At 52.6% G+C, this 26,519-nt stretch overlaps 4 protein-coding genes and 1 non-coding gene across 20 annotated transcripts in view; 2 read left to right on the top strand and 3 right to left on the bottom strand.

Annotated features, from left to right (window-relative positions):
- Positions 1-8,712, top strand: part of CHD3 (chromodomain helicase DNA binding protein 3) — a 28,213-nt gene extending 19,501 nt beyond the window's left edge. For 7 of the 13 annotated variants that reach the window (XM_059668713.1, XM_059668711.1, XM_059668709.1 and 4 more), the window contains exons 26-40: positions 93-158; positions 633-718; positions 855-988; positions 1,506-1,650; positions 1,962-2,124; positions 2,246-2,367; positions 2,465-2,600; positions 2,711-2,812; positions 2,993-3,121; positions 4,055-4,163; positions 4,337-4,469; positions 4,772-5,013; positions 6,036-6,199; positions 6,422-6,548; positions 7,442-8,712. In XM_059668713.1, the coding sequence (XP_059524696.1) occupies positions 93-158; positions 633-718; positions 855-988; positions 1,506-1,650; positions 1,962-2,124; positions 2,246-2,367; positions 2,465-2,600; positions 2,711-2,812; positions 2,993-3,121; positions 4,055-4,163; positions 4,337-4,469; positions 4,772-5,013; positions 6,036-6,199; positions 6,422-6,548; positions 7,442-7,682 (2,099 nt within the window). In that variant the 3' untranslated portion in view covers positions 7,683-8,712. Of the gene's footprint in view, positions 1-92; positions 159-632; positions 719-854; positions 989-1,505; positions 1,651-1,961; positions 2,125-2,245; positions 2,368-2,464; positions 2,601-2,710; positions 2,813-2,992; positions 3,122-4,054; positions 4,164-4,336; positions 4,470-4,771; positions 5,014-5,699; positions 5,979-6,035; positions 6,200-6,421; positions 6,549-7,441 lie in introns of those variants that run through there. The other 6 variants (XM_059668719.1, XM_059668715.1, XM_059668716.1 and 3 more) reach the window with 5 other exon arrangements.
- LOC132219477 (small Cajal body-specific RNA 21) lies at positions 1,119-1,258 on the top strand. The gene has a single exon (XR_009449478.1). It is a non-coding gene; the product is annotated as a small Cajal body-specific RNA 21 (non-coding RNA).
- Positions 8,713-9,354: 642 nt separating the features above from the next.
- Positions 9,355-12,310, bottom strand: RNF227 (ring finger protein 227). 2 transcript variants are annotated; one of them, XM_059668734.1, is made up of 3 exons: positions 12,000-12,310; positions 10,813-11,610; positions 9,355-10,707 (listed from the first exon to the last, which is right to left on the bottom strand). In XM_059668734.1, exons 2-3 carry the CDS (start codon positions 11,327-11,329, stop codon positions 10,652-10,654), a joined length of 573 nt encoding a protein of 190 aa, XP_059524717.1. In that variant the 5' UTR covers positions 11,330-11,610; positions 12,000-12,310; the 3' UTR covers positions 9,355-10,651. The 2 variants fall into 2 exon arrangements, with proteins under 2 accessions (XP_059524717.1, XP_059524718.1); XM_059668735.1 differs by lacking the exon at positions 12,000-12,310 and having other exon boundaries at positions 10,813-11,993.
- Positions 12,311-16,504: 4,194 nt separating this feature from the next.
- Positions 16,505-23,926, bottom strand: KCNAB3 (potassium voltage-gated channel subfamily A regulatory beta subunit 3). 2 transcript variants are annotated; one of them, XM_059668704.1, is made up of 14 exons: positions 23,289-23,926; positions 21,914-21,957; positions 21,790-21,827; positions 21,461-21,537; positions 19,709-19,753; positions 19,568-19,612; positions 19,317-19,360; positions 19,032-19,118; positions 18,673-18,758; positions 18,397-18,517; positions 18,217-18,311; positions 18,000-18,120; positions 17,741-17,829; positions 16,505-17,479 (listed from the first exon to the last, which is right to left on the bottom strand). In XM_059668704.1, the coding sequence occupies exons 1-14, from the start codon at positions 23,528-23,530 to the stop codon at positions 17,402-17,404; spliced, it is 1,212 nt and encodes a 403-aa protein (XP_059524687.1). In that variant the 5' UTR covers positions 23,531-23,926; the 3' UTR covers positions 16,505-17,401. The 2 variants fall into 2 exon arrangements, with proteins under 2 accessions (XP_059524687.1, XP_059524688.1); XM_059668705.1 differs by lacking the exons at positions 21,914-21,957; positions 23,289-23,926 and having other exon boundaries at positions 21,763-21,829.
- Positions 23,927-24,476: 550 nt separating this feature from the next.
- TRAPPC1 (trafficking protein particle complex subunit 1) lies at positions 24,477-26,124 on the bottom strand. 2 transcript variants are annotated; one of them, XM_059668702.1, is made up of 5 exons: positions 25,975-26,124; positions 25,765-25,863; positions 25,543-25,613; positions 25,097-25,235; positions 24,477-24,816 (listed from the first exon to the last, which is right to left on the bottom strand). In XM_059668702.1, the coding sequence occupies exons 2-5, from the start codon at positions 25,861-25,863 to the stop codon at positions 24,688-24,690; spliced, it is 438 nt and encodes a 145-aa protein (XP_059524685.1). In that variant the 5' UTR covers positions 25,975-26,124; the 3' UTR covers positions 24,477-24,687. The 2 variants fall into 2 exon arrangements, with proteins under 2 accessions (XP_059524685.1, XP_059524686.1); XM_059668703.1 differs by lacking the exon at positions 25,975-26,124 and having other exon boundaries at positions 25,600-25,613; positions 25,765-25,968.
- Between the last annotated feature and the right edge of the window lie 395 nt (positions 26,125-26,519).

The following is a 26,519-nucleotide window of genomic DNA, read 5'->3' as shown; positions in this document are numbered from 1 at the left end:
TGCGGACGTCATCCAGCATCCCCAGGAGGCATCCAGGAGGAAAGGGCTTGTCCAGGGAGCCATCGCTGACACTGAGGCCTTTCCCCTTGCAGATAACCAGTCAGAATACTCGGTGGGATCAGAGGAGGAGGATGAAGACTTTGATGAGCGTCCTGAAGGTGGCATCTACTTTCCTGACTTTCTACCACATCTCTTCTCATTTCACTTCCTATTGTCCTTTAAGCCCAGTTTTTATATAAATAAATGCCCTTTTTTTTTTTTTTTTAAGAAAAAGTAAAGATTACAGATGAGCAGAAAGAAAGAAATATCCCTAACCTCACCACTGTTAAAATTCGGAGTATATAACCACACAAGCTTAGATGCCTAAATGAAAGATAAAGAAAGGTTGCATCATTTTACATTCCCATCAGTAATCTTGCTTGCATCAAATATTTAATAGTAATTTTTCAATATGACTTGATTCTTTTAGAACTACTGAGTTAGTAGTTCTGAAAGTGCTTGGAAGAAAATTAGAAATGCCTCAGACATGTCACAGGCCTTCCCCGAGTTCTTTATCTTGTGGGAATGGGGTGTTGGCAGGACTGGGGGTGGAAGAAGTAATGGATCTACTTGCTGGGGTCATCCCTGTCCAGGGCGTCGACAGTCAAAGAGGCAGCTCCGGAATGAAAAAGATAAGCCACTGCCTCCACTGCTGGCTCGCGTTGGGGGCAACATTGAGGTGAGAGCTGGGCCCGGGCGCCCCGGAGTTCCCTAAGGAGAGAATGAAAGCTGGGGTCGGAAATTGAGTCACTGAGGGAGAAAGGACCAAGAAATGAGAAGCCTGGACGTCATCTCCCGCTCCCTCCTCTCCCTAGGTGTTGGGGTTCAACACCCGTCAGCGGAAGGCTTTCCTCAATGCCGTGATGCGCTGGGGGATGCCGCCGCAGGATGCCTTCACCACTCAGTGGCTGGTGCGAGACCTAAGGGGCAAGACTGAGAAAGAGTTCAAGTGAGTGTGGGTGATACGGGACCGAGTTGGGTGAAAGGGTAAGAGCTTTGGGTGTGTGCTCCTTCCTCTTGGCCCCATATGATGTGATCTTACTCAGCTGACCATCACGCTCCCTGCCGTACAACAGTCCTAGCTCGGTTTCCTGGGAGGTGGGCTTAGCCTGACCCACCTTCCCTCAGACGAGCTGAGAGTAGAGAGGCCGGGCTTTTTCCCCCATGGGAGAGGTGGTTACGAGAGGAGCCTCTCCTAGACTGTCCTTGCCTCACATTTATTTGGCCATTAGCCGGGCAGGGGAGCTGGTGAAAAGGATGAGGAGCTGACTGATGGGGCCTAGGAATGAAGTACCAAAGCCAAAGAGAGAGTGGAAGAACAAGGGGAGGGGCAGATGGGGGTTTAGGATTTGGAGAGGCTCAGGAGGACCCCCGGAGGCACCTGAGGAATTTAGGGTTCAGGGGTTCTGTAACCCCTGTCCTTCTTAAGGCTCTTCTAACCCACCTTCAATCCCCATGGTTCTTAGGGCCTACGTGTCTTTGTTCATGCGCCATCTCTGTGAGCCCGGGGCAGACGGCTCTGAAACATTTGCCGACGGGGTCCCTCGGGAGGGCCTGAGTCGCCAGCAAGTATTGACCCGCATTGGAGTCATGTCTCTCGTCAAGAAGAAGGTATCACATGGCCCATGCACACAGACAGTGGGGCGGTTAGGGCCTGGGTCTGGGGCAGGTTGGAGGGGATCAATGGGGGGAGAGAGGGACATATGTAATACTTTCAACAATAAAGAATTATTTTAAAAAATAAGGTACAGTCTTCTCCTCACCAAAAGGGCCAAGCTGGCTGCCTGGCCCCTGTCCTTCCTCTGTCTTGCGTCCCTGAGTTCCAGACTCAGGCTGGTTCAAGATGAGACGGGGGACTGGAGCTCCTTGGTGTCCATTGCCTGAAGCAGATCCTGTGTCTGTGACACTCCCTCTCCCCTCAGGTACAAGAGTTTGAGCACATCAATGGGCGCTGGTCGATGCCTGAGCTGATGCCTGACCCCAGTGCTGACTCCAAGCGCTCCTCCAGAGCCTCCTCTCCCACCAAAACGTCTCCCACCACCCCCGAGGCTTCTGCTGCCAACAGCCCCTGCACCTCTAAGCCTGGTAATGGGGCAGCATAGCTGGAGAGATGGAGATGAGGCCGGTATCGGGTGGGGCCAGACACAGAGGGATTGGGGTCAAGGTGGGGAGTTTCTGCCTTCTTCACTCTGCCTTCCCCCTGTAGCTACTCCAGCTCCCAGTGAGAAAGGAGATGGCGTAAGGACGCCACTTGAGAAGGATGAAGCTGAAAACCAGGAGGAGAAGCCAGAGAAGAATAGCAAAATTGGGGAGAAGATGGAGACAGAGGTGTGTGGCGACCTGGCTCCTCTAAGGAGAAGGAAGGGGGGTCTTGAAGGTCAGGTGTCTGGGAACCCTCAGTTCATCCAGACTCATTGTCTCCCAGGCTGATGCCCCCAGCCCAGCCCTATCGCTCGGGGAACGGCCGGAGTCAAGGAAGATTCCTCTGGAGGACGAGGAGCCAGGGGTGGCTGGAGAGATGGAGCCTGAACCTGGGTACCGGGGGGACAGAGAGAAGTCAGGTGGGTGCATGGACTTAGGGGGGATGGGCTTAGAATTTGGGGGTTCCCTCTTCTGGGTTCAGGGAATGAGGGTGACATTCTCCCTTCCTGTCCCTTACCCCCTCCCACAGCCACAGAGTCGACGCCAGGAGAGAGGGGGGAGGAGAAGCCGTTGGATGGACAGGAACACAGGGAGAGGCCAGAGGGGGAAACAGGGGATTTGGGCAAGAGAGGTAATGGGTGGAAGGACTGGACACTTGGGAACCAGAGGGAATCAGGGGAGGTGGAGTCTGGGGGACCAAATGCCTGGCACCTGGGTGGGTTGCTATTCCCAGTTCCAGCAGAGCACAGGGGGTAGTCATGGGGTCTGGAAGGAGACTCCTCAGGTGTGAGCTCTGTCCCATCTGCCCTAGCAGAAGATGTGAAAGGCGGCCGGGAGCTTCGGTCTGGGCCCCGAGACGAGCCACGATCCAATGGGCGACGTGAGGAGAAGGCAGAGAAGCCACGGTTCATGTTCAATATTGCAGATGGCGGCTTTACAGGTGGGTGGGTGTCGCTTACTGCCACCTATTTTTCACTGGGATGTGCTCATCCTCATGGGGTCTCTCTTTTTGCCTGAGGCCTTAATTCCAAGTAATTGCCAATGAAATGATACACACTGTCTCTACTCCTTGCCCTCAGTCCTTCTTAAGTGTACAGTGGTCCTCAGGTTACGTCGGAGCTCCGTTCCTACGGCGCGACGTAACACGATTTTCGCGTCAGTCGGAACCCACCTACATAAGCACATACGTCACTCACAGGGAACACATACACCGCAGTGATGAAGTGAAACAGTAAAAAAAAATTAAAACAAAGATAACAATTCCTGACCTTGTGGTAAATAAATAATAAAAAACATAAAGCACATATGTACATACATCAAAATTACAGAATCTTTTTTTTTATATAAGTAAATGGGAGATGGCGACGTAACCACGAAACAACCTAAGTCTAGTCCAGTGTAACCCAAGGACTGTCTGTACTCTTAACTCTAAAGTTGTCTTTAATTCTACCTTTATTTATTTATTTATTTATTACTTTTTTTTTTTTTTATTGATTTCAGCGAGAAAGGGAGAGGGAGAGAGAGAAACATCAATGATGGGAGAGAATCATTGATCGGCTGCCTCCTGCATGCCCCACCCTGGCCATGTGCCCTGACCAGGAATCAAACCCTGACCTCCTGGTTCGTAGGTTAACGCTCGACTACTGAGCCATGCTGGCTGGGCTCTACCTTTATTCTTAATTCTAACTTGAACCTTGTTTGTAACTACTTTTTTAACCATCTATTTTAACCCTACTCTAACCTTGACCTGTCCCTCATAAAGAGCCCTTAGCGTCCTCCACCACTATTCAGTTCCCTCATCTCTACCTGTTTGTTGGGTTGGATGTGGTTTGAAAATTCCTGATGCCTCATCTATCTTCCATCCTCTTTTCAGAGCTTCACACACTGTGGCAGAATGAGGAACGGGCAGCTATTTCCTCGGGGAAACTCAATGAAATCTGGCACCGAAGACATGACTATTGGCTTCTGGCTGGGATTGTTCTGTATCCTTTGATACAAATACAAGAAAAAAAAGGTTCTTACAACCTAGAGAGAGGGGAGTTACAGGGAAGAGGAGTCCACACCCAGAGAAGGGGGCACAGTGCCACCCTTTGGGGAGATCAAGCCCAGGCCATTCCTGTTAAATTCCTTGATGGTCGTCTTCCTTCATTGGCAGCCATGGCTATGCACGGTGGCAGGACATCCAGAATGATGCTCAGTTTGCCATTATCAATGAGCCATTTAAAACTGAAGCCAATAAGGGGAACTTTCTGGAGATGAAAAATAAGTTTCTGGCCCGGAGATTCAAGGTGGGCATGAGGAACAAAAGGAACAGTGTTGAAGACGGGCTTGGGTGAGAGGTGGGCCCCCTCTGGTTGGACTGTAGGGAAGGTTAACACCTTGAGGTGGTGGTGATGCTTGAGGCCCAGACTGGGGTGTAAGCTTGGGTCTGTGACTGTGGTCTGGATCGGGGTTGGTGCTAGGGTCGGTATTGGTGTGGAGTGGGGATGCCCTGGGTCAGCAGTGAGCAGTGTGGTCTCCAGTCTGGCCCACTGTCCACTCACCCACTGCTGGCAGACCCTGCACTCACTCCTCTCCCCCTCCCCCTCAGCTCCTGGAGCAGGCGCTGGTGATAGAGGAGCAGCTTCGGCGGGCGGCCTACCTGAACCTATCACAGGAGCCGGCGCACCCCGCCATGGCCCTCCACGCCCGCTTCGCCGAGGCCGAGTGCCTGGCTGAGAGCCACCAGCACCTCTCCAAGGAGTCGCTGGCGGGGAACAAGCCGGCCAACGCCGTACTGCACAAGGGTAAGGGCCGCGGCGGCCCCGCGCGGGGGAGGGCCCACAACGCTGCGTAAGTCTTCACCCCGCACCCCCTCAAAATCTTCCCACCCCTCTGACCCCTTTACCCTCTGAACCAACCCCCTCTGACCTGTAACCCCACCCCTAACCCACCTGGCTTTTAGCCACTAGAGTTTGTGCAGCCAACTCTCATCCTTGCCTAATAGCATTCACATCAGTGCTTAAGAGAGGGACTTTCTCCCCAGAACTCCATGAGGCTGTGCCCCATCCCCTCCAAAGGGTAGAAGATCTTCACTGACCCACATGCTTGCCATACTGCCGATAGCACCCTCTCTGGGGCCTTGGCCTGTGTAGAGCCACAAAAATCCTTATCCCCAATCCCACAAATCACATTCCTCAGACCTCATTCACCCCACGAGGCGGAAACTACCACCATCCCACCCTCTGACCTTACCCCATGAAACTTCCCTTTGACCTTCAACCCTTCCTCCCAAACCTTCTTACCTTGAAAATAAAATATCAAATTCCAAAGCCCTTTAACCGTCTAATTCTATCTGATGTAGTAATTGACTCCTGGACCCTTTGATTCCTGTTTTAATTCCTAATGCTGACCCTCTAACCTCCCTCCCCCCTAACATATTAAAACCTTGATCCTTAAATCTTTGACACCACTTACCACCTCCCCACGCCTCCTATTTCCTCCCTATCATCCCCAACCCCCAAACTTCCTTCTTACAGTATGGGATGTTCTGACAACTCCCCGCCCCTATGTCTTCCAATGTCCTCCCCTATCCTCCTTTTCTCCGTATTCTCTTTTCCTTCTTCTCTCTCCATCTATCTCTGTGATGATCTGGTCTCTCTGCCTCTTTACCTGACACTTACCCACTCACTGAGTCGCTCTTTTTCTGTGTACTTCTATCATTTTCTTCTTCTCTGGTTCTTTGACATCTGTGTCCTCTCACTCTCTTTTTCTGACTTTATCTGTCCATCTGACTCTTCATCTCTTTTCCTGGCTCCATCTCTCCCTTTCCCTGTCTCTCTCTTGCCCTTCTTTCTCCGTGGCCCGGGCCCCAGTTCTGAACCAGCTGGAGGAGTTGCTGAGCGACATGAAGGCAGACGTGACCCGCCTGCCGGCCACGCTGTCTCGAATACCCCCCATCGCAGCCCGCCTTCAGATGTCCGAGCGCAGCATCCTCAGCCGGCTGGCCAGCAAGGGCACGGAGCCTCACCCCACACCGGTAACCTCCTTCCCCTCTAATCCCATTCTCCCTGTTGGTATACATACTTACATGGAATCCTATACAATATGGAAAATGACTTACTCCAGTATTCTCATCACCCTTGAGTCTCCTTATGTTATACCCCTCAGTAGTTCTAGAGTTTGGTCCTTAAAGTTTTCCCTTCAGCTTATTTCCTTTCAGACTGTGGACTCTCTAATTTGGGTTCCTTCTCTATTGCAGGTCTTTCCCCCGGGTCCCTACGCCACACCCCCGGGGTACGGGGCGGCCTTCAGCTCCGCTCCCGTAGGGGCTCTGGCCGCCGCAGGCGCCAATTACAGCCAGATGCCTGCAGGGTCCTTCATCACAGGTCAGCTGACTCCCTCTCATTTCTCCTTTTCCACGCGTTTCCCTGCTCAGCTATCTTTTACTGCTCCAGCCCATCTCATTTCCGTGGAAGTACCCAGTGTTTTATGGAATGGAGTTGTTCTGGGGTTTATTCTTCCCACCCTTTCCTTAGCTTCTCTTCCATTTCCTTTCTCAAAAAACCTCATCCAGGGTTTCAGTGGTTCAGCTCTCTCTTACCTGAGCCTCCTCCATCTGGGCTACTTCAGAGAAAGACAATGTGAATGAGAAGGGGGTATAGTGAGAGTTGGAGCATGTGTTCCATCATGTGGCACAAGGGGAACCTCAGGGAGAGGTGTTTGCTCTGGTCTTACCACCCCTACCCTGGACAGTTGCAAGTGGCATGAGGTGACTTAGAAATGAGAATATACTGCCTGGCCATTGTGGCTCAGTCGTTGAGTGTCAACCCATGAACCAGGAGGTCACCCTTGATCCCCAGTTGGGGTGAGCAGGAGGTAGCTGATCAGTGATTCTCTCTCATCATTGATTTTTTTTTAAAAAATATATCTTTATTGATTTCAGAGAGGACGGGAGAGGGAGAGAGAGACAGAAATATCAGTAATGAAATAATCATCAATTGGCTGCCTCTTGCACGCCCCACACTGAGGATCGGACCCCAACCCGGGCATATGCCCTAACCCAGAATCAAACCATGACTTCCTGGTTCAGAGGTTGATGCTCAACCACTGAGCCATGCTGGCCAGGCTCCTTAGTGATTTTCTAACCCTCTCTCCCTCTCCGTTCCTCTCTCTGAAATCAATTACAAAAAAGAGAGAGAGAACGAGCATATACTATTGTCAGAAAGTGATGTTTGGGAGTGAAGTAGGGATTTGACTTCCTTATCCCCTTTCCTAACAGCCGCCACCAACGGCCCTCCAGTGCTGGTGAAGAAGGAGAAGGAAATGGTGGGGGCATTAGTGTCAGACGGGCTGGACCGGAAGGAGCCCCGAGCCGGGGAGGTGATCTGTATAGACGACTGACTGGATCCCAGGCCTGCCCTTCACCCAGGCCCCGTGCCCGAGGCCGACCCCCAGCTCAGACTCTGGGGTCTGCTGCCAATCCTCCGCCTTCCCCACCCGCTGGGCCACCACTGGGCTAGGAGCCCCTTTGCCCCTCTCTATGACTCCTCTTTTCAAGAAGGGCCCTTTGTCTCTCTCCACTCCCACACATCTTTCCCACCGTGCTTTGAAGACTGTGCTGGTGAGAAGAGGTCTGGGTGGGAATTGGTGAGCAGGGTCTTCCAAGAACCTTTGTCCTCCACTGCCAAACACACAGCTTCCCAATGAATGGTTGTGGGGAGGTAAGAGGTGGAGCCGTTATTCCTGCGGGATAAGCTCCATCTTGAGCAGAGGTGGGGGTTAGCACTGCCTGGCCTTTAGAAACTTCCGGGGGAGGAAAGGAGCTTTGAAGAGAGGAAGGGGACTTTAGATAAGGATGACCATGAGCCCTGGCAGAGAGAAAGGGAAGAGGAGGGGTGGCTGCATGTTTCCTTCCCTTACCTCTCCTGAAATAGAGTGTGGAGCAGTTAAAGGGAGTCAATTGCTGTTCCGCCTCAGAATAAAGGCGCCATTCACTGGCTCAGTTACCTCCTGTGTACTGGCATCTTGTGTTGGGCATCTTACCCCCTCCACAGGGGCCAAGAACCACCCCTACAAAGAGAGTAATGGTTGGGCGATACCCCCTCAAGCCAAAGAGGAGCTCCCCAATCTGACCTAGGGACCCAGGTGACCTAGAAAGGGTGGGAGAGAACACAATGGGCCAGATGAGGGGGAACCCCCAGCTCTGGGGCTCAGGTTCTGAGGACTTCTCCCCTTTCTCCTGAAGGCCTGAATACGGACTAAATTTGAGTGTGTGAGGCAGGGGGCCTAGTCAGGAGGCTACTTGCTTTGAGGACCAGAGAAAAATAATGGAGAGCAGGCTAGGGAGACACGGGCACGCACACCCTCTTCCCCAAGAGGGGCTGAGGAGAGTGGCAGTTTGCATGGCGAACCCTCCACTTCCTCTTCGCTGCCCCTTCACTTTCTTGCTGGCCATTCCCCAGTCTCTCTTCACACTCACTCCTGGTCTGTCCCAATCCCCTCTTCTGTATCAGGTTTATTGGTTGTACATATAAATTATACTTTCCTTTCTGTGTGCTCTGTTATTTTTGAGTGGGAGTTCTTTGACTGGGGGGGAGGGATAAGGAAAGAAAGGATTTTGCTGTTTCATATTATCTATCTTTTTTCTCTTTTTAAAAACCTTGTGACTACCTTTTTCATTTCTTGGATCATCAATTAAAACTCCAAGGCTTTTTCCAACCCCAATCCTAATGTGATGAGCTCAGTTTAGAGATGTAGCAGGATACCTATACAGGCCTCAGGTTGAAATCAGAGATAGCAGGGATCTGGACAGAAGTGTGTGAGGGGTTCCTGCTGCGATTCAGAACTGCCTTCTATTCATCCTTTTGATCATCCTTCCCACCTCCATCCTTCCCATGCTTAGTTCCCACAAGAGTCAGTAGAGGTCACCAAAGCTCCACGGGTTCAGTTCCAAGTGTGCAGAAGTGCGTCCTTTTTTTTTAAAGAGTTGGGGCGTGGGAGGTCAGACCTCCATAGCTTGCTAAGTATTTTAACTGCTAGACACTTCTCTGACATGTATCGTTCACTACCAGGGCTGCTCAGAAGCTGAGAGAGGTCAGACACTTTGCTTTTGAAAGTTAAAAAGGAAAGATAAAATTCAACACACATAGCTGAGAGAGGTCAGACAGTTTTTGAATGTTAAAAAATAAAAGGTAAGATTCAACAAACATTTATTGAGTACATACTATGTATTAACACTGTTATTGGCACTGGAGATAAAACAGTCACAAGTCAGTCATTACTCTCACGAAGCTTACACTTTAGTAGGGACACCACCAAAACACATACTATCTGGAAATAAAAGCAGAGAACATAAAACAAGGCATTATGCTATAGAAAGTGAGGGAAGGGGCAACACCAGGCGGAATGCTGAAAAAGGCTTCCCAACAGAGGGAACATTTCAGCTGAGACTTAACGACAGGAAAAACCAATATATGGTTTAAATTCACATTTTTAACTCAGGAAAATCCAACTATGCACATGAATCTAGATTTCTTGAACAGAATGTCACTTTAGAACCTTCAATAAAATAGTGTATAGTTTGTTAAATACCATTTGTGTTCTAAATATTTCGCCCATAGATGGTAACACCCTAGAGCGTCTAGGACCTGGGCTGATCATTAAAATGCAGGTTCTGATTCAGCAAGTGAGGGCGAATCCTGACACTTCCAACAAGCCCCCACTGACTGGACTATAGGATACTGATGGGATTTAAAATCTGGTGCCTTTACCAAATGCCTCTTTTCTATCCTTGACAGGCCCTAATTAGGTGCCTCAGATGAATGTTCTTTGGACCTTCTGATACCTGCCCTAACAGGTTGGAGGGGGATTCTGAAATGAGGCAGGCCAGAGGCATCTGGGTAATTTCAGGAATACAGTACTGGGAGTGGGGAGACAGTGGGCATGTCAGCAGGGGGTGGGGGGGTGGGAGGGGGCTACAAACAAAACGGCTTTTCTCAAACCTCTTAGTGGTAGAGAAGTGAGATTAACATGACACGTGACATAAAAATCAGCCTCTTTCTCTCCTGTTCCTTTTTTTTTTTTTTTTTTTTTGAAATTTTCAAACCATTGACACAAAATTGCTAAAATGGGACTTGTTGCTCCCACACAACCGGAGTTGCCCTGGACAAAAGCCAAGTCACAGCTAAGGAAACAATCTGTCTTCTTCCCACGGGTACATAGACTTTGTTTTTATCATCATCCCTGGGCCACTCTATCCTAAACATGTGTGGCTGGCACAGTCAGCAGATGGGGGCGATTCGTCTAGGAGCCTCCCCGGCTCAGCATCAACACCTCCAGGGCGTTCCCTCCTGCCCTCGGCTGCACTTCCTCGTCCGTGCCAGTCCTGGGATGGGAGAGGGGGTAGCCTTGGCATCAACCCCTGGTACGACAGCCCGCCCCGGGAACGCAGCTCCCACCTCCCTTCGGCCTCAGCTTCCGGGCCCCGGGGCTACAGCGTGCAGCGAGTCATGTGGGCCAAGTCCTTGATCTCCGGACAGTACAGAACTGGGGGGAAGAAGAAGGGTTAGTGGCAGCGGGAAGATGCAGTCTAACCCTGGGCATCCTCTCCCCCAACCCCGTCTCTGTAGCCTCCCCGGGTGGCCCCCTCACCGTTGCTAGGCAGCGGGCGCCGCCAGCGGCGCGCGGGCGACAGCAACCTGTCCCAGAGCCGTCGGAACGCGCGCCACCCCGCGCTCCTCGGCCACGACCCCTTGTCGCTCTCTTCCTCCTCGTCGGCCGCTCCGTCGGCGTCGCCACCTTCCCTGCCCGGGCTACCAGCCTCATCGGGTTCACGTTCAGCCCGCGCCTTCTCCTCCAACCGCGACCACAAGTCCGGGTGGACAGGGATCTCCGTGACCCCGCCGCGCGGGAGCGGGGTGGGCGCGCGGCAGAAGGGGCACGTGACGACGCGGCGGAAGCGCACCACGCGCGCGGCCGCTCCGCTGCGGTCGCCGCGCGCCGCCAGCTCGCGCAGGCAGGCGGTGCAGAGCGAGTGGCCGCAGCGGGCGCGCGCCGTTCCGGGCAGGCGGCGCGGCGCGCGGGCCCCGAGGTTGAAGGGCCGGTAGCAGATGTCGCAGTCCAGCTCGCCGCGCTCCGGCAGAGACGGCACCTTCACCAGGAGCTGCATGGCGCCCGCCGCGGACTCGAGGGTGTCGCTCACGCGGCCGACGCCGTGGGCAGCACGCACTAGCCCTCCCTGTGACCCGGGTCGGGTCTCGGGGCGGGCGCCGCCGCCTCTGGCCCCTTTTAAAAATGAGACCCCGCCCCTCGAGGCGTCACGCAGTGGTCAGGCCGCTCCCTGCGGCGGCACGTGTGGGGGCGGTGGAGGCCGGCGGCCGGGAATGTCGACGCTGGCCGAGCTGGTCGGGGGATGGGGCAGGAGGCCAGAGTGATGCCAGGACCGGGGAGCTGGGGAGATAAGAGGTACACAGCCCTCTACTCCCTCCACACCTTCCTGCACCCCCTGCCCCCCCCCCCCCGCACAAAGCCTGTGCACCTCGATTCTGCTGTGTCCGTGCAAATCCCCAGTCCTCTTCCTGAGCCCCACCCGGCCACGCGCACGGGTCTCTACAGCCCCTGGCACCTGTTCGCTCAGCTGGTCACACCTGCACAGCCCCATCCAAACAGGCTTCCTCCGCCAGGGGCTGTGCTCGTCCTGCCTCATCTTTAGTGGGCTCCGGGGTGTTTGCACGGATGCTGCCTGGCAGAAACGCTCCTGCCCGCAGCTCGCCTTGGTCTACATCACACACACACACACACACACACACACACACACACACACACACACACACACTCACCGTGCTCTGGTAAGGCTGGCTCCCCAATTTTCTTCTCCAACCGCTCAACTACCAGTTGGCATCTCAGTCTTTGGAGCGACTTAGATTTCAGGACCATGGCCTTAGGAATGCTGGGAATCCTTTCGTTCCCGAGGAGTCAGGCCTGGACACCCACACACCATGATGGCTCCAGCAAAGCAGCCCAGCGTGAGTTCTGACTCAGGGGTCTGACTTCCCTCACAGGTAAACAGGACGTGGTACTCACAGCCCACATTCCCTCCTGGCGCCACACCCATCCCCAGCTGCCTCCTCTCCCTCCTCTCCTGGACCTGCAATCCAGGTTCTGGTGTGGAGGTAACATCTAGAGCCAGCTGACTTATATCCCAGCCGCCACCACTTACTCGTTGTGACACGTTGAGCAAAGTTACTTCACGTCTCTGGGCCTTGGTTTCCTCATCTATAAAATGTGGATAATAATAGTACTAAATGAGCTTACATAAGTAAAGGGCTTAGAACCGTGCCTAGCACAGAGTAAATGCCACATATTAGCTATAATTATTATCCTGTGGCCCCAGCCTAGGTGGTATTCATTTTATTTTTTTTATTTTTTTAAAATATATTTTATTGACTTTTTACAGAGAGGAAGGGAGAGGGATAGAGAGTTAGAAACATCAATGAGAGAGAAACATCGACCAGCCGCCTCCTGCACACCCCCCACTGGGGTTGTGCCCACAACCAAGCTACATGCCCTTGACCGGAATCGAACCTGGGACCTTTCAGTCCGCAGATCGACGCTCTATCCACTGAGCCAAACCGGTTACGGCGATTTTAACTTCTCACTACCCAACATTTTCAACCCCCTTCTCTCTGGGTCAATACCAGGTGGATTTCCCTAGACCAGTGATGGCAAACCTATGACATGCGTGTCAGAGGTGACATGCGAACTCATTTTTTTGGTTGATTTTTCTTTGTTAAATGGCATTTAAACATATAAAATAAATATCAAAAATATAAGTCTTTGTTTTACTATGGTTGCAAAGATCAAAAAAATTCTATATGTGACACGGCACCAGAGTTAAGTTAGGGTTTTTCAAAATGCTGACACGCCGAGCTCAAAAGGTTCGCCATAACTGCTCTAGCCCAGTGGTCGGCAAAATCATTAGTCAACAGAGCCAAATATCAACAGTACAACGATTGAAATTTCTTTTGAGAGCCAAATTTTTAAAACTTAAACAATATAGGTAGGTACATTGTTATTAACTTAATTAGGGTACTCCTAAGCTGGCCTTTGCTAAAAACGTCTTCAATCTGATTGAGGAACGTTCGTTCGCTGAGGTCGACCCCTTCCAACTCTCCCATCCACACTCGTCTTTTTTTTTTTTTTTTTTTAATATTTTTATTGATTTTTTACAGAGAGGAAGGGAGAGAGACAGAGAGTCAGAAACATCGATGAGAGAGAAACATCGATCAGCCGCCTCCTGCACATCCCCCACCGGGGATGTGCCCGCAACCCAGGTACATGCCCTTGACCGGAATCGAACCCGGGACCCTTCAGTCCGCAGGCCGACGCTCTATCCACTGAGCCAAACCGGTTTCGGCACACACTCGTCTTGTATACTTGTTTTGTCTATCTCCTTTCCGAAAACCGACTTCTGCGCATGGGCCACGAAGTTTCAATCGCACTGTACGTGCATGCCCGCACGTGGTATTTTGTGGAAGAGCCATACGCAAGGGGCCAAAGAGCCGCATGTGGCTCGCGAGCCGTGGTTTGCCGACCACTGCTCTAGACCAATGCATTTACTGGCAGTAATAGGCAATGTAGAGTTGGTTTTGCATTTTAACTACAATGTTAAAACCTTAGAGCAGGGGTGGGCAAACTTTTTGACTCCAGGGCCACAATGGGCTCTTAAACTGGACCGGAGGGCCGGAACAAAAGCATGGATGGAGTGTTTGTGTGAACTAATATAAATTCAAAGTAAACATCATTACATAAAAGGGTACGGTCTTTTTTTTTTTTTTTAGTTTTATTCATTTCAAACGGGGCGGATCTGGCCCGCGGGCCGTAGTTTGCCTACGGCTGCCTTAGAGGGTAATCTTTGTGAAGAGGTATACCATCATTTTTAAGCAATCATTTCAGAACTAAGTTGTATTGTCTTCATGGTCACTTGGCGGAAGCTACCTACTTATTTCAATGATGCTGTCATAATTCAGAACTGTTTTGGAAATTCTCTTTGAGATGGTGTTCAGAGATCTCACATATTTTAATATCCCCAGTTGGTGATTAAATCTTAAACTTTTAAGGTAGATTTGATTATATAAATGCTCCCAACATGTTTCACAGTTAAAGCCTCTCTAAGCTTCAGACCTGGGTATCCAGTCACTTGCTCCTCCTTTCTTATCTTCCAGGACCCAAACCAATCATCTCCTTGTCCAAATCAGCATCTCTTCCAGTGTTTCCTACTTCTTTTTTTATCCACATCCAGAAATCTACAACCAGCTCACAGAATGATGAAAAAAATGATGAAGAAAATTGTGTTTAGAAGTTGTTTCAAGACACTAAATTTTGGAGGTGATTTGTGTATCAATAGATAATTGATCTAGAAAGTTTCTTACTGTCCTTAAGCCAAAGAATATTCTAGAGTGCCCTCTAAGTCACTGTATGCTCTGAACCCACTCGTGTCTCACATTCTGCTTCCATTGCCTCTCTGTTCTTAGACACGGGCTTTGGAGGTCTTTGGATCCAGTGTTCTTTCTGCTGCAAAGCTTTCTTGTATGCTGTTCCCCTCACCTTCTGGCTTTCACCTGAGTAACACCTACTTGTCTGTCAGCTCTTGGTGCAGCCTTTCCTCCGGCCTTTGGACACCTGAAGGTTCTGTATGGGTGTTGTTTGTTGGTTCCGCCCATTTGTAAGTTCCATGAAGGTTGTTCTGAGTCTGGTTTTGTTCACCATTGTATCCCATAGTAGGACTCAGTAAATATTTGTTAAATTAATGGGTGAAGTTGCCTGGCTGGTGTGGCTCAGTTGGTGAATGTCATCCCATGCACTGAAAGGCCACCAGTTGGATTCCCAGTCAGGGCACATACCCAGGTTGTGGTTCGGTCCCTGGGGTGTGTACCAGAGGTAACCAATGCTTTTTTCTCCCTCTCCCTTCCTGTCTAAAGTCCATTAAAAACATATACTAAAAGAATTAATGAGTGAGGTGAGTGATAAATGTGGTGAATGAGGTGTGACAATAAAGGAAGGTTTTTTTGCAGGGGGTTTCTAAACTGCCTCTGAAGCTAATTATAAGGGGCTTTTTAAAATGTTCTGAGCAATGGGGGAGACATTTTTAAAAGAAGTGCATAACCCTCCAAGGTGGTTATATAAGAGAGGACTATTTTGAATTTACAAATTCATGTATGTTTGTTACAGAAAAACTAACGATAGTTTAGTCATACATTTTACCTCTTGGTTTCCTCCACAGTCTTCCCAAATGAGTAGAAGATGATGGGAATGGTATGTAAGCATTCATTCGTTGATCCAGTTGGTTGCTAATGCATAAAGTGGTATGCTGCTTTTTCTCTTTTGGAAATTGCTCTCCCAGCTTCACGATCAGGGGTGAGGATGGGTAGCAGGGAGATGGTGAGGTGGTGGGTTTTTTTTAAATCCTCACCCGAGGTTACGTTTCCATTGATTTTTAGAGTGACAGGAAGGGAGAGCGAGCGAAACATTGATGTGAGAGAAACATGGATCGGCTGCCTCCCGCACGCCCCCCAACTGGGGACCAAACACACAACCTAGTTATGTGCCCTGACTGGGACTCGAACCCGTAACCTGTACCGGAGGATGCTCCAACCAACTGAGCCCCCCGGGGAATGGCAAAATTGTATTTTAAGGAAGGCAGAGCACATTCTTCCCTGCCTTGTGATCCTTGAAGGTTGTAACTTTCCACCCACTTTCTATCCCAGGGACATCAGAGTCCTTTGGGGAAGACTAAGGGGCTGTCTCTGACATAATCCCATTCAATTCTGCTTTTCTGCCATCCTCACAGGTTTACTTTTTTCCCCTTTATAGCAATAACTCCTTTCCCTTTCTCTGTATCATCTCAACCATCGGCCAGTTTTCATTTTACCTCTCCTTCACCAAATCCCAAAGCCTCAACTTCAGAACAGCCCTCCCATTCAGCCACAAGAAAACCACAAGAAACTTGTTCCTTAGCATGTGTGGGTATCAGGCAAGAGTGAAATTAAGGAGTATAAGACCAGAAGTGTGAGGGCAGTGGTGTCAGGGGGAGGAAAAAGACCACGAAGCCAGATCTCTCTGGGTTCTAAGGAATGTGGCAACGGGAGGAAGGAAGGAAACGGGCCCAAGTGCTTTGGTGCTGGGCCCTTGGTGAGAGTGGTGCCTGGGAGCACAGTGCTTGGGTCTCTGGGGTAAATGAACAGTGGAGAGAAAGCTACTAGGGGAGCTTTCTCATGGCTGGGGCTAGGCCAGGTATCTGAGACTGACACCCTAACCTCCCACCCCCTGCAATTTCAGACAGTGATGAGGAAGGATTAAGATTTTATTTACAATTCCCTGGAAAGTCTTACAGAAGAGAGGCCATTATTATTGCTTTAAGATTATTGCCAGAACTAAGCCTGCAGTCCTCCAAAGCCAGGTAGAAGTCCTGGCTCAAAAGTCTATCCCCAGACCCTTTTATGTTAGCCCCGTATCCCTGGTTTGACCGAAAGGTTGTCACTATTTCCTGTGACGCACAGCCCAACCGCTTTCCAAGGACTGCCCTGGCCCAGCTATACATCTGCCATCTATTTTCTCTCGACCTTGGTCAGAAACAATGTATTAACACTAATTCCAGTTTTAAGCCCTTCTTCACCTCCTGGCTGGGAGGCAGGGTCCTTTCTTCCTAAAGATTATCATGGAGTTCCCGCCAGGACCAGCCTGGCTTCCTTTGTGCAGCATAACGGCATATCGTAAGAACCCCATTTTCCTTCGTCCCAGATGACGTCACAACTCACTTGTTAGGTGAGTACCCCTTGATGACATTTCAAGGGCCACTTTTGAGGTACTCTGCGTTTCTTGTGTCTACCGTTTAGCTTTTTTTTTTTACCCCCCTCGGCTATTGGGGTAAGAGAGAAAGAGGGGAGACCAGATGGCAGAGGGGATTGCCCGGTAGCTAGCTCATGCCTGGCATTAGCAGAAAGGCCTGGAAGAACGCAGCAGGGAGTGGCGGACTACTTTTCCTCTCAAGCCCCACTGCGGAAGGCTATGGCTCTGTTCATGCGTGTAGATCATCGAAGCCGGAACTCGTTAGTGGGCGGGACCCCTTGGCTCTGGCAGCTGCGGAGGGATCTGGAGCTGGAGGGGTTTGGCTTCGGGGAAACAGTTCTGGGTGGGCAGGGGTGCCGCGGGTCCAGATTTGGGTCTCTGCGCCCCCGACAGACTATTTCTTGGGATGTGGCTTGTTCCCCAGGAGCCCGTCTATCTCCATAACCGTCTGCGGGGTCAGCTGGCTCAGCACCTGGAGGAGGATGGGGTGGTTGGGTCACTGAAGAAGGGTGTGAAGTCTGAGGGCCGGACCTTAGAGGACCCAAGGGAGCAGCACGGAGGGCCAAGTGGCAGGGAAAGAGTCACAGCTGCGCCCCTTTTGCCTTGTCACCCCCGAACCTCTCATCTGCAAAGGGAGGGCCTGGTAGTGAGTCCTCACCTTGGGTTGGACAACGAGGCCTTGGCCCCTGGGGAGGGGCCAGGGATGGGCTCTGCCTCTGAGTCCCCAGCTCACCTGTAGGGCACCCAGATGTTCTACCAGCTGCTCTGCACTCGACACCCCCAGCAAGACGGAGCTGACACCCTCACTGCGGAGACACCACGCTGAAGCCAGAGGAGGAAAGCAAGAGAACTGATGGATAGGAATGAACATACGAACTTCAGAAGTGTCTCGGAGGAAGAGGATTCTCCCTCAGGACAAACCACTCTTGGGTTTGAGAGTTTCTCGGAAGGAGGCAAGGCCTCTGCAGGGTCCGGGGCAGGCAGTGTCTCACCAATAGCCAGCTGCGCCACAGTGCAGCCCAGCTGGTGAGCTATGGGTAGAAGGTCCATGACTCTGGCTTGTTGCTTCTTGCCATCCTCACTCTGCACTTTGTCCTTGAGCCACTGGTAACCCTGGAGGCCAAAGAGAATCATCAAAAGACACCCCCCACCACCACCCCGGAACAGCCAAAATAGCCCAGTCCTGCCACCTGAGCCCCAAAATCAAACCTTGATGGTGGCCCTGCAGGGATCTGGGATTCGCCCATCATACTTGCTAGTGATGAGGCCACAGGCCAGAGGGGACCAGGTGACGGAGCCAACGCCTAAGGGGAAGAGGATTGGATGTGGGGAAAGGAATCCAGGTGATGCTGAGCCCAAGGGAAAGGTAGGGACGAGGGGGCTTCGAACCAATCTTGTGGTAGAGCTCTGGCAGCTGCATCTCCACCTTTTCTCTTTGAAACAGATGGTGCTCTGCTTGTTCACACACTGGAGGAATCAGATTGAACTGCCTGGCCACAGAGTAGGCCTCCTGAGTGGGGTGGGGAAGAGATAGGGGTGTGGTGAGGAAGCACTCTTTCCATTTTCTTCCACTCCTCTTCCTCCTCCAATAGAGGGGCTTTGGAGTGGCCATGTGAAAAGTGGGCGTCAGTTGTGGGACAGGGGGAAGTGGGGTAGCACACTCACCATGATTTCTGCAGCCCCCCAGCGGGATGTCCCCCAGTATAGAGCCAGGCCCTGGTTGATGACATAGGTCATGGCTCGAACAATCTCTAGGCACATGGGAGAGGAGAGCCTTACTGCCAGATCCCTGGCATCCAGGACTCCAGATCTGCAGATCTCTGCCTGCCCCCCCAGACCCCAGGCATCTCTGTGGAATCAGAGAGGTTGCTTTCTGCTCTTTGCTCCCCTCCCTGTCTAAGTCTTGGGGATCTGAGCATCCACTGTGGAGCTTGGGAGGCCTCCTGAGCAAGAGCTGGCTTCCTGTTGAGGTTTGAGAAGCGCTCAGTTTTGAAGGACTCTTAGAGTTGGGGTGCTGCGTTTACCCTCCATGGGACTGTTGGGATCTGAGCGATTAGCAAAGACGATGTCCACATATCCCAGCTGGAGACGTTCCAGAGATTCTCGCAAGCCTGGGGTAGGGATGAGGACAGGAAGGTAAGTACCTTAGTTTCCGTTTCGGAAGAGTTCAGATCTCACCATTTTGCCATGGCCGTCTAAATCCCAGTCCCCCTATTCAAAGCCTCTAACTCAGGAGCTTCAGAGAATGTTCCCAACTCCTCTGGGTTCCATACCAAGCCACTTCAGGTTCCTAGTCTCTTAACTCTCACCCTCGATGATGTGTTTGCGGCTCAAGCCTCGCTCAGTTTCTGCCCTGTAGGAAAAGGTAAGTCAAAGATGAGGTGTGACACAGGTAGGAGATCAGGGCTGCTCTGCACCTGGAGGAACTGGGATTGCATGGGTTCTCACAGGTGGAATGTAGACCTGGGGTAGCAAATATGGGGACAGCCGTCACCACCGTCCCATACATCACACACCCTCTGTAGATCGTTTCCCCACTTCGAGTGGGGCAGCCACTTACTGTCCTCCCCCAAAAATCTTGGTGGTGATGACATAGCTTGATCTCCTGGAAAAAGAAAAATGGGAGAACCAGCAAGAAAAGGACTTTTAATGATTATGTCCCTAGCAACCGCCACCCCCCCAAAAAAAACCACAGTCTCACCTCCAACCTTTGCTCTTGAGGATGTTGCCTAGGGTTCTTTCAGCCCTGGAAGAAAGACAATGTAGACGCACTGACCCCTCCAAGGTGGATCAGTTCCTTCCCCTCTTCCTCACATTTCCCTTCAACTAATTCCCTCTCTTGTTAAGTGGAGAATAAACCAGGAGTCCAGTGGGCTGTCGGCCCCATCCAGGACTAAATAAAAGGAGCTATTGGAACTAGGGGTGTAGTCATATAGTTTTCATTCAACCATTCAACATGTATCAACTGTGCATCCATTATGCACCATGCACTGAGTTCAGAAGGGACAGAGTAGGATGAAGGGAGTGGGACAAGGAGACACTGGTTCCAACCATTTGTGTTGCCCCCTCCCCTTGAGTCTACAAAATCCCACCTATCCTTCAAAGCTTAGCTCAGATTCTGCCTCTGAGGGAAACAGAAAGTGTTCTCTGATTGCTATAGACTATGGTCAGTCCTTGTTAGCTTCCATAGCTCTTACTGGTGATTTTCAACTGGTATGCCACAGGAATTTTTAAAACATGTAATAGTCGACTATTTAGTCGGGGCACTGGCCTCATTTCCCTTAAATTGTCAAATAAAAAAATGACAGCAGCCCTAGCCTGTTTGGCTTGGCGGATAGAGCGTCAGCCTGCGGACTGGAGGCTCCCAGGTTCAATTTCTGGTCAAGGGCACATGCCCGGGTTGCTGGCTTGATCCGATCCGCAGTGGGGAGTGTGCGGGAGGCAGCCAATCGATGATTCTCTCTCATCATTGATGTTTCTATCGCTCTCTCCCTCTTTCTTCCTCTCTGAAATCAATAAAAATATATTTTTTAAAAATGACAACAGCCAACAGAATAATGGCCATCCACTGTGAACGAATCAAAATTATACATATTTTTTTGGTCAGATGGGCCAAAAAAATTTTTTTTGATGCGCCGCAAATTTTTAGTAATTATTTTATGTGTGCCATGAGATAAAAAAGGTTGAAAATCACTGGGCTACACAATTCTTTGACACATAATTATGAACTAAGATGTGATAAGTCTTAAGTTATGGTGGACTGTTATTCATTCTTTCATATCTCCCTGTCTCTTTGGTTGGTTGGTTTTACTTAGACTGTGAGCTTCTTGAGGGCATAGTGATGTTATCCCACCAGCAGTGCCTGCTCTGTACTAGGCTCTGTGTAGGTACTCAGGTGACATGGGGGAAAGCAAGACAGATTTCATAGAAGGAGGAGCATCCCAGTTGAGCAGCAAATATAGCTACAGGAGCCAGCAATGGATACCGGTGTGCCAGAGGGCAGTGTAAAGCGCTGTAGGAACTGAGGGGGCTAGTGGGGACCTGGGTGATGGCTTCCTGGAGAAGCAGACATCTGGCCAGGTCTTGAGGATGAGCAGAAAGTTTGCCGTATGGAGGAGAGGTAGGAGAGGGTACTCCCCGTGTGAAGCCACGGGGGTGTGATGTGGCATGGTGTGTTTGAAAATTTAGATTTGGAAACCCCACGCCGTTGCACATAATTGATGCCCAAGATATATTTGCTGGTTTTCTTTTATTTTGACTGCACAGTACACCCCTTGCCCTCTAAGCTGATGTTTGGTACTATGATCCCCATAATGTTTCGGGGGCCCCACTGGCTGACAGGTTAGAACTTAGTGTTGGCAGGATTCCCAGAGCTCTTGAGATGGAAAACATGAAGCCCTGATGTTCTCTCAGTCTTCTAAGTATAACTTAGCTCTTTCGCCCCAGTCCTTACTTTCCGGCTGCATACACCTCGGTGTCAAACAGGTTTATACCATGTTCATAGGCTGCTGTCAGAACGTCCTCTGCTGTCTAGGGAGGTGAGAAGAAAGAGTTGGAGATTATCCACAGGCCCCTTAATTACCTCCCTCATTGCACTCTAGCACCTTCGCCTTAGCACCTTAGCCTTGATTTCTACATTCTCTTCCCTTTTCCCATCCCCCAGCCTCATGTCCCCTTCACCATTCTCCGAGCTTGTTGTCCAAACCCCAACCCAAGTCCATTTCCCCTTGTTCTGGTTCCCTCATAGCCCCTCACCCTGCTTCTAGGTCCCATCACTTATACCTCATCCGAGATCTGAGAACCAAATGTGACCCAGGTACCTGCAAGAGAGAAGCCAGGCATGTGAGAACTGTGGGAGGCAAGCCATGAAAGAACACCCTTCCCTTAAATCTTTTTTCTAACTCACCTAGGCCAAGACAGGACACACGAAGACCAGACTTCCCTAGGTTTCTGCAGGAGACAGAAGTAGCAGGAAGGTGTGGAGCCCTCATTCTGAACAGAGATGATCAGCCCCCAGCTCCTCTCCTTCCAGGATGAGAAGCCCTCAGGGGGTCTCAGTCCAAAACTAGACCCAGTGGGGCTGCCGAATTGGGCAGTGCTATGCCCATAGCGTAGCCGTAAGTGAACAAATAAGTGATTGCTCCTCTGGATACACTGTAACATGCTTATCTTCCTTCCTATCACGTTGAAGATGTACTGCTTGGCTTGGGTTTCTGCTGGTGGGGTTTTGTCTGTGTTTGAGTCATCTCTGGCAGGTGTGGAGTTGGGGGCTGGGAGGAATGTGACTGGCCGAGTGTGATGAGTTTGTGAAAACAGACCTTCAGACAGAGAGTGCTATGCTAAAGGGCAGACATCGGAGTGGGAGGAGTTAACCAAGTCAAATTCAGTCCCTCGACCGAGGGTCCCTGGTTAGCCTGGCAGATGAGACTCCAACGCAGGGAGGCAGGACACCTAGGTGGGGAGTATGACAGGAGGGGCCAGTTCTCCCTCTTCCTCTCCCCACTCCCTCTGCTCCTGTGGGCTTGTGAAGTCTGTCTCTGAACGAGAAAGACCCCTCCTCCAAGCCCCCACTCAGGGAATCAGCTCCCAAGCGGAGCTGCCACATGGAAGGGATGGAATTCCTCAACTGACAAGGTCAGGTGGGCTCAGCTGGGTGAGCTCAGCTCAGGCCCAGGCAGGAGCCCCCCTCCTCCCCCTCCTGCCCCCATGCCGGTTCTGAGAGCCCAGCAGTTCTCTGAGATAAAGTTGGTTAGTTACAGTCCACCTTCCCCACCTGACCCCTGTTCCTCAGCATGGGGTTGAGAAATGTGGTCCATCTTTCCACCTTCTGTCCCCACCAAGATAGGTCGCAGGACACTGGGCCCGCCGGGCAGGGCAGGTGGGGGCGGTATCTGGGTCAGGCACCCTGAGCAGGCCAGGGTGAGAAGCCCTTTCCTTCTCCCTCTTCCCAGGACACAGACCCAAGGACACGGGGGGGGGCGGGGGGGAGGCACCCTGGAGATCCGTGCACCCCTGGCTTTCCTGGGGGTAAAAAAAGCTCAGGAGCATCCCCAGGCTCTGACGGGACCGGGTCAACCTTGGTAAACTTGCATTTCTCCTGGTAGGGGTATCAACGGGGACCAAGAGAGGGACCAAGTAAGGGAGGGCCGGTGCTGGGAAGAAGAGAGAGAATGCGCCGGGACCTTCCGAGCGAAGTTTGAGGGGGTCCTGGGGCATCTCAGGAAGCCTCAGGGGTCAGGAAAGGGGAGCAGATTGGGCGGGCTGCCCGGCCACCCCCATACCTGTATTTCATGCCGGTGCCTCGGCCGGTGCTCTCTCGGAGGACCCCAGGGGGCCCTGGGGGTCGGGGGACCACTGCGGTGCGGGCTTTGGGGCCCGACCCTCCTCCTCCGGGAGGGTTCCCGTGCACCCCGCCGACAGGCCCGCCGTTACCGCCCCCGGGGCCGGGCCGGGCTCCACACAGACGGTCCTCGCTGTTCCGGCTGCGGAGGTTCTGCTCGGTACACGCGATGGACACCTGCATGCCGGCTGCCCACGGGGAGGGGGCTCCAAGGGGGAGGGAGGGAGGAAACCGGGGAGCCCGAGGGCGGACAGGCGGGTGCAGTGGCCGGAGCCCCGAGGAGAGCGGGGAGGCTGCGGAGGCTGCGGAGGGAGTCAGCAGGCAGGACCGGGCCCGCGGGGGCGGGCGGCTGGAGGTCGCGGAGTTTGCGGTGGGAGGAGGGAAACGCAGGGGAACCGCGAGTGGAGGTATTCGTCCACAGGGGCACTGGCGCGGGAAGAGGAGGGGGAAGTGAATGAGGGTAACGGTGGGGGGCGATCCAGGAGGGTAGGGACCTAGGGAGGAGTGTGGGGGGGGGGAGGTGCCACCTCAGGCTGATCCGCAGGGGACCCGCTAGGTTCCCAGCCGCGTCCGCAGCGGGCCCGGCTCATCAACATGCAGGCACCGCCCCTCATCTGCATAACCCCGCCCGCCTCCCGTGAAACCCGCCTCCTCTGCATAAGCCCCGCCTCCCGGAGCTCTACAGCTTGACGATTGGAGGTCCTGGAGGAGCCGGGGAGCTGCGCTGGAGAGGGTGGTTCTCGGGTCTCTCTGGGTCCCCAGGCAGGGCGGGCTTCCTCCAGCTCAGCAGTTCTCAAAAGGGGATGATTTAGTCCCCCAGGGGGCATTTGATAAGATCTGGAGACATTTTTTTACTATCACTACTGGGGATGGGGAGGAACGTGCTACCAGCATCTAGTGACTATCGCCCAGGATAAAGCGCAGGACAGCCCCCCCCCCCGCCCTCCCCCCCCCCCCCCCCCGCAAACAATGAAATATCCAGCCCAATATATCAATAATGTTGCTGTTGAGAAAACCATGGTCAGCGCCTCTGTGCAGCCTCAGAGGATGTGGCCACCCTGGCTCATGCCTCTGTGAGTGGGGCAGGGCCCCCGACCAACCACCCAAACTGACACACTCAAGACGCAGATAGTGACAAAAAAAAAGTTTATTTTGTACTTCTCATGGCATCTGGTAGAGGATAAACCTGCAGAGAGGGCCTGGTTTGGAGGTGACGGGGAGGGCACCAGGGTGGGCTGCACCGGGGGCTCGAGGGCAGGCAGTGGAGAGCCCTGAGGGGAAGCAGGTTAGGAGGGGCCCCAGGAAGACAGATTCTCCTGAGGGGTGAGGCGGGTGCTCCTTCAGCCAGCCCTGGCAGAGAAGAAGGGCAGAGAGCGGATGTAGGAATCCAGGCGGGAGCGGAAGAGCTCGCTTTGCACAGTTTGTCCGAGCGGGCACAGGGGGTTCTTCACCACCAGCTCCACGTACAGCTGTGGAGAGGGAGGGTGTTAGAGCCAGGCTTTGGACACTTCTTGTTCCCGACTCCAAACCCTGCATAACCTCAAGGATGTGTGAATGAATACATCAGGCTCAGGGGCTGGGAGGAAGCCCTCCTGGATGAGAAACCAGGGGTGGGAGTGTTGAAAACTCTGACTTCACTGGAGATAAAATAGGATCCTGGCAGGAAATCTGAAGGCCTCTCGGGGCTCTACATGGCCATGGCACCCGTTGAGGAGTTTCGGGGGAAGGGTCCCAGGGGCGGGCACTGACCGCACTATAAATGTGATGCAGCACATCTCGGATGGGCCCCACGCCCAAGTCAGTGTTCATCACAACCTTGATCCCCGTGGGCGTCTCGTAGTAATGGAGTTTGTAACGGCTGGTTTGGAAGGCCAGAAACCCATCCTTCCTGCAGGGATGAGGAGGATGTTAAGGAATGGGAGCAGAATCTTCCCCAAAAGAAACTCCTAATCATCTCTGGCTCGATTCCCTTCTCTTTAAACATATGTGTAGGTGCCTGGTTGAGCAGACACCTCCCCCAGGCTCTGTTCCCCCTCCCCACACCCAACCTCTCTATCATCAGATTTCCCCCACCATCGCTCCATGCAGCTCTGTCTCTGGGAGCCAAAGGCCCCTTCCACTCCAGAAAGTTTCTCCCACCCCCAATTCCCAAGGCTGGTCCTTTCCCCCTCAACATGCCCCCTGACTCCGCGTACATGTCTAGCGGGGACATCTTGCTGACAAACGAACGAATAGAGAAGAGCATCCCGTACATGAGCTTGAACTCCTGGAGGAAAAAGGGCAGAGTTAGCTCTCGGTTGTTGAAGGAGACGGGCCAGGGGTGGGAAAGAGCCACGGTTAGGAGCGGGGAGGCTGGGCTAGGACTGTGTGCGTCTGGAGATGCGAGGTCACCCGGTGGCGCGGGGCCCCCTCGTCACCTCCTCCTTGGAGATCCCCGCTTGCTTCTTGCGGTGCCACTCGCTGTAATGCAGACAGACTCCATTTCGGTCAAACAGGTACAGGTTGTGGACAGTCATCTGCGGGGCACAGAGCGTGAGCCTTGCGCTAGGACCGCCCAGCCCCCGTGGGTTCCGGCGTTCCGTCCCTGATCCTTCCCAACAGGCGGGTTCCCCCTCTCCCAAACTCACCGGAACTGCTCCAAGTGCCTGTCACTAGATACTTCCGGTTTCCGCGGAGCCCCGCCCACCCGTCCTTCCGCGGCCGCGGAGCAGTAACTCCGTCCAAACACCTCTCTCAGCCAGTGCGTGGCCCGAGGGACTGCGCGTGCGCCTCCTGGCTCCCGGGCCCCTGAAGCCGTAAAAGCCGCGGCGAGCGCGGTCCCGGGCTGGTGACGTCACGGAGGCGAGCGAGGCGGGGCTGCGCGCGGTGGGCGGGCTGCTGCCAACGGTTTTGAGTGTCGGGGAGCGCGCGAGGGGAGGTCTCGGTCTTCCCGGATCCGGGCTCGGGGGAGGGGGCTGTCGCTTGTCCTCGCCTTGACAAATTGGGGGGCTGAGAACTGGAGGTGTGGGGTAATCGGGACGGGGGAACCGGGGTGGAGCATCTCGGGCCAGGTTTGAGGGCGGCCTCCTCTCTAGGGACGTTCTGAGGGTGTGACCGAGTTCACAAAGTTTCCTTCGGGGTAGGAGGAAGGGAGGGATTCTAGGGAGCCCGGCCATGGCTTTCTTGCTTGGAG

This window comes from Myotis daubentonii, chromosome 16, assembly GCF_963259705.1.
Source record: "Myotis daubentonii chromosome 16, mMyoDau2.1, whole genome shotgun sequence".
Lineage (NCBI taxonomy): Eukaryota > Metazoa > Chordata > Mammalia > Chiroptera > Vespertilionidae > Myotis > Myotis daubentonii.
This window is presented reverse-complemented; position numbering and strand designations above follow the sequence as displayed.

Bases quoted from the DNA above. Each gene is read 5' to 3' on its own strand.
- RNF227 (XM_059668734.1), bottom strand. From the start codon at position 11,329: ATGCAGCTCCTGGTGAAGGTGCCGTCTCTGCCGGAGCGCGGCGAGCTG. The intron at 10,708-10,812 runs GTGAGGGGGCCA...TCTTCCCCCCAG, and splicing joins GCGCCCGCTGCCTAGCAACG to TTCTGTACTGTCCGGAGATC.
- KCNAB3 (XM_059668704.1), bottom strand. From the start codon at position 23,530: ATGCAGGTGTCCATCGCGTGTACCGAGCAGAACCTCCGCAGCCGGAAC. The intron at 19,119-19,316 runs GTGAGAGTTAAG...TCCCTACCCCAG, and splicing joins CCGCAAACACATCATCGAGG to GCTTGCGAGAATCTCTGGAA. The intron at 18,312-18,396 runs GTTCGAAGCCCC...TCTTCCCCTTAG, and splicing joins AGAGCTCTACCACAAGATTG to GCGTTGGCTCCGTCACCTGG.
- TRAPPC1 (XM_059668702.1), bottom strand. From the start codon at position 25,863: ATGACTGTCCACAACCTGTACCTGTTTGACCGAAATGGAGTCTGTCTG. The intron at 25,614-25,764 runs GTGACGAGGGGG...TTTTTCCTCCAG, and splicing joins CGGGGATCTCCAAGGAGGAG to GAGTTCAAGCTCATGTACGG. The intron at 24,817-25,096 runs GTCAGTGCCCGC...CCCTCTCCACAG, and splicing joins TGCATCACATTTATAGTGCG to CTGTACGTGGAGCTGGTGGT.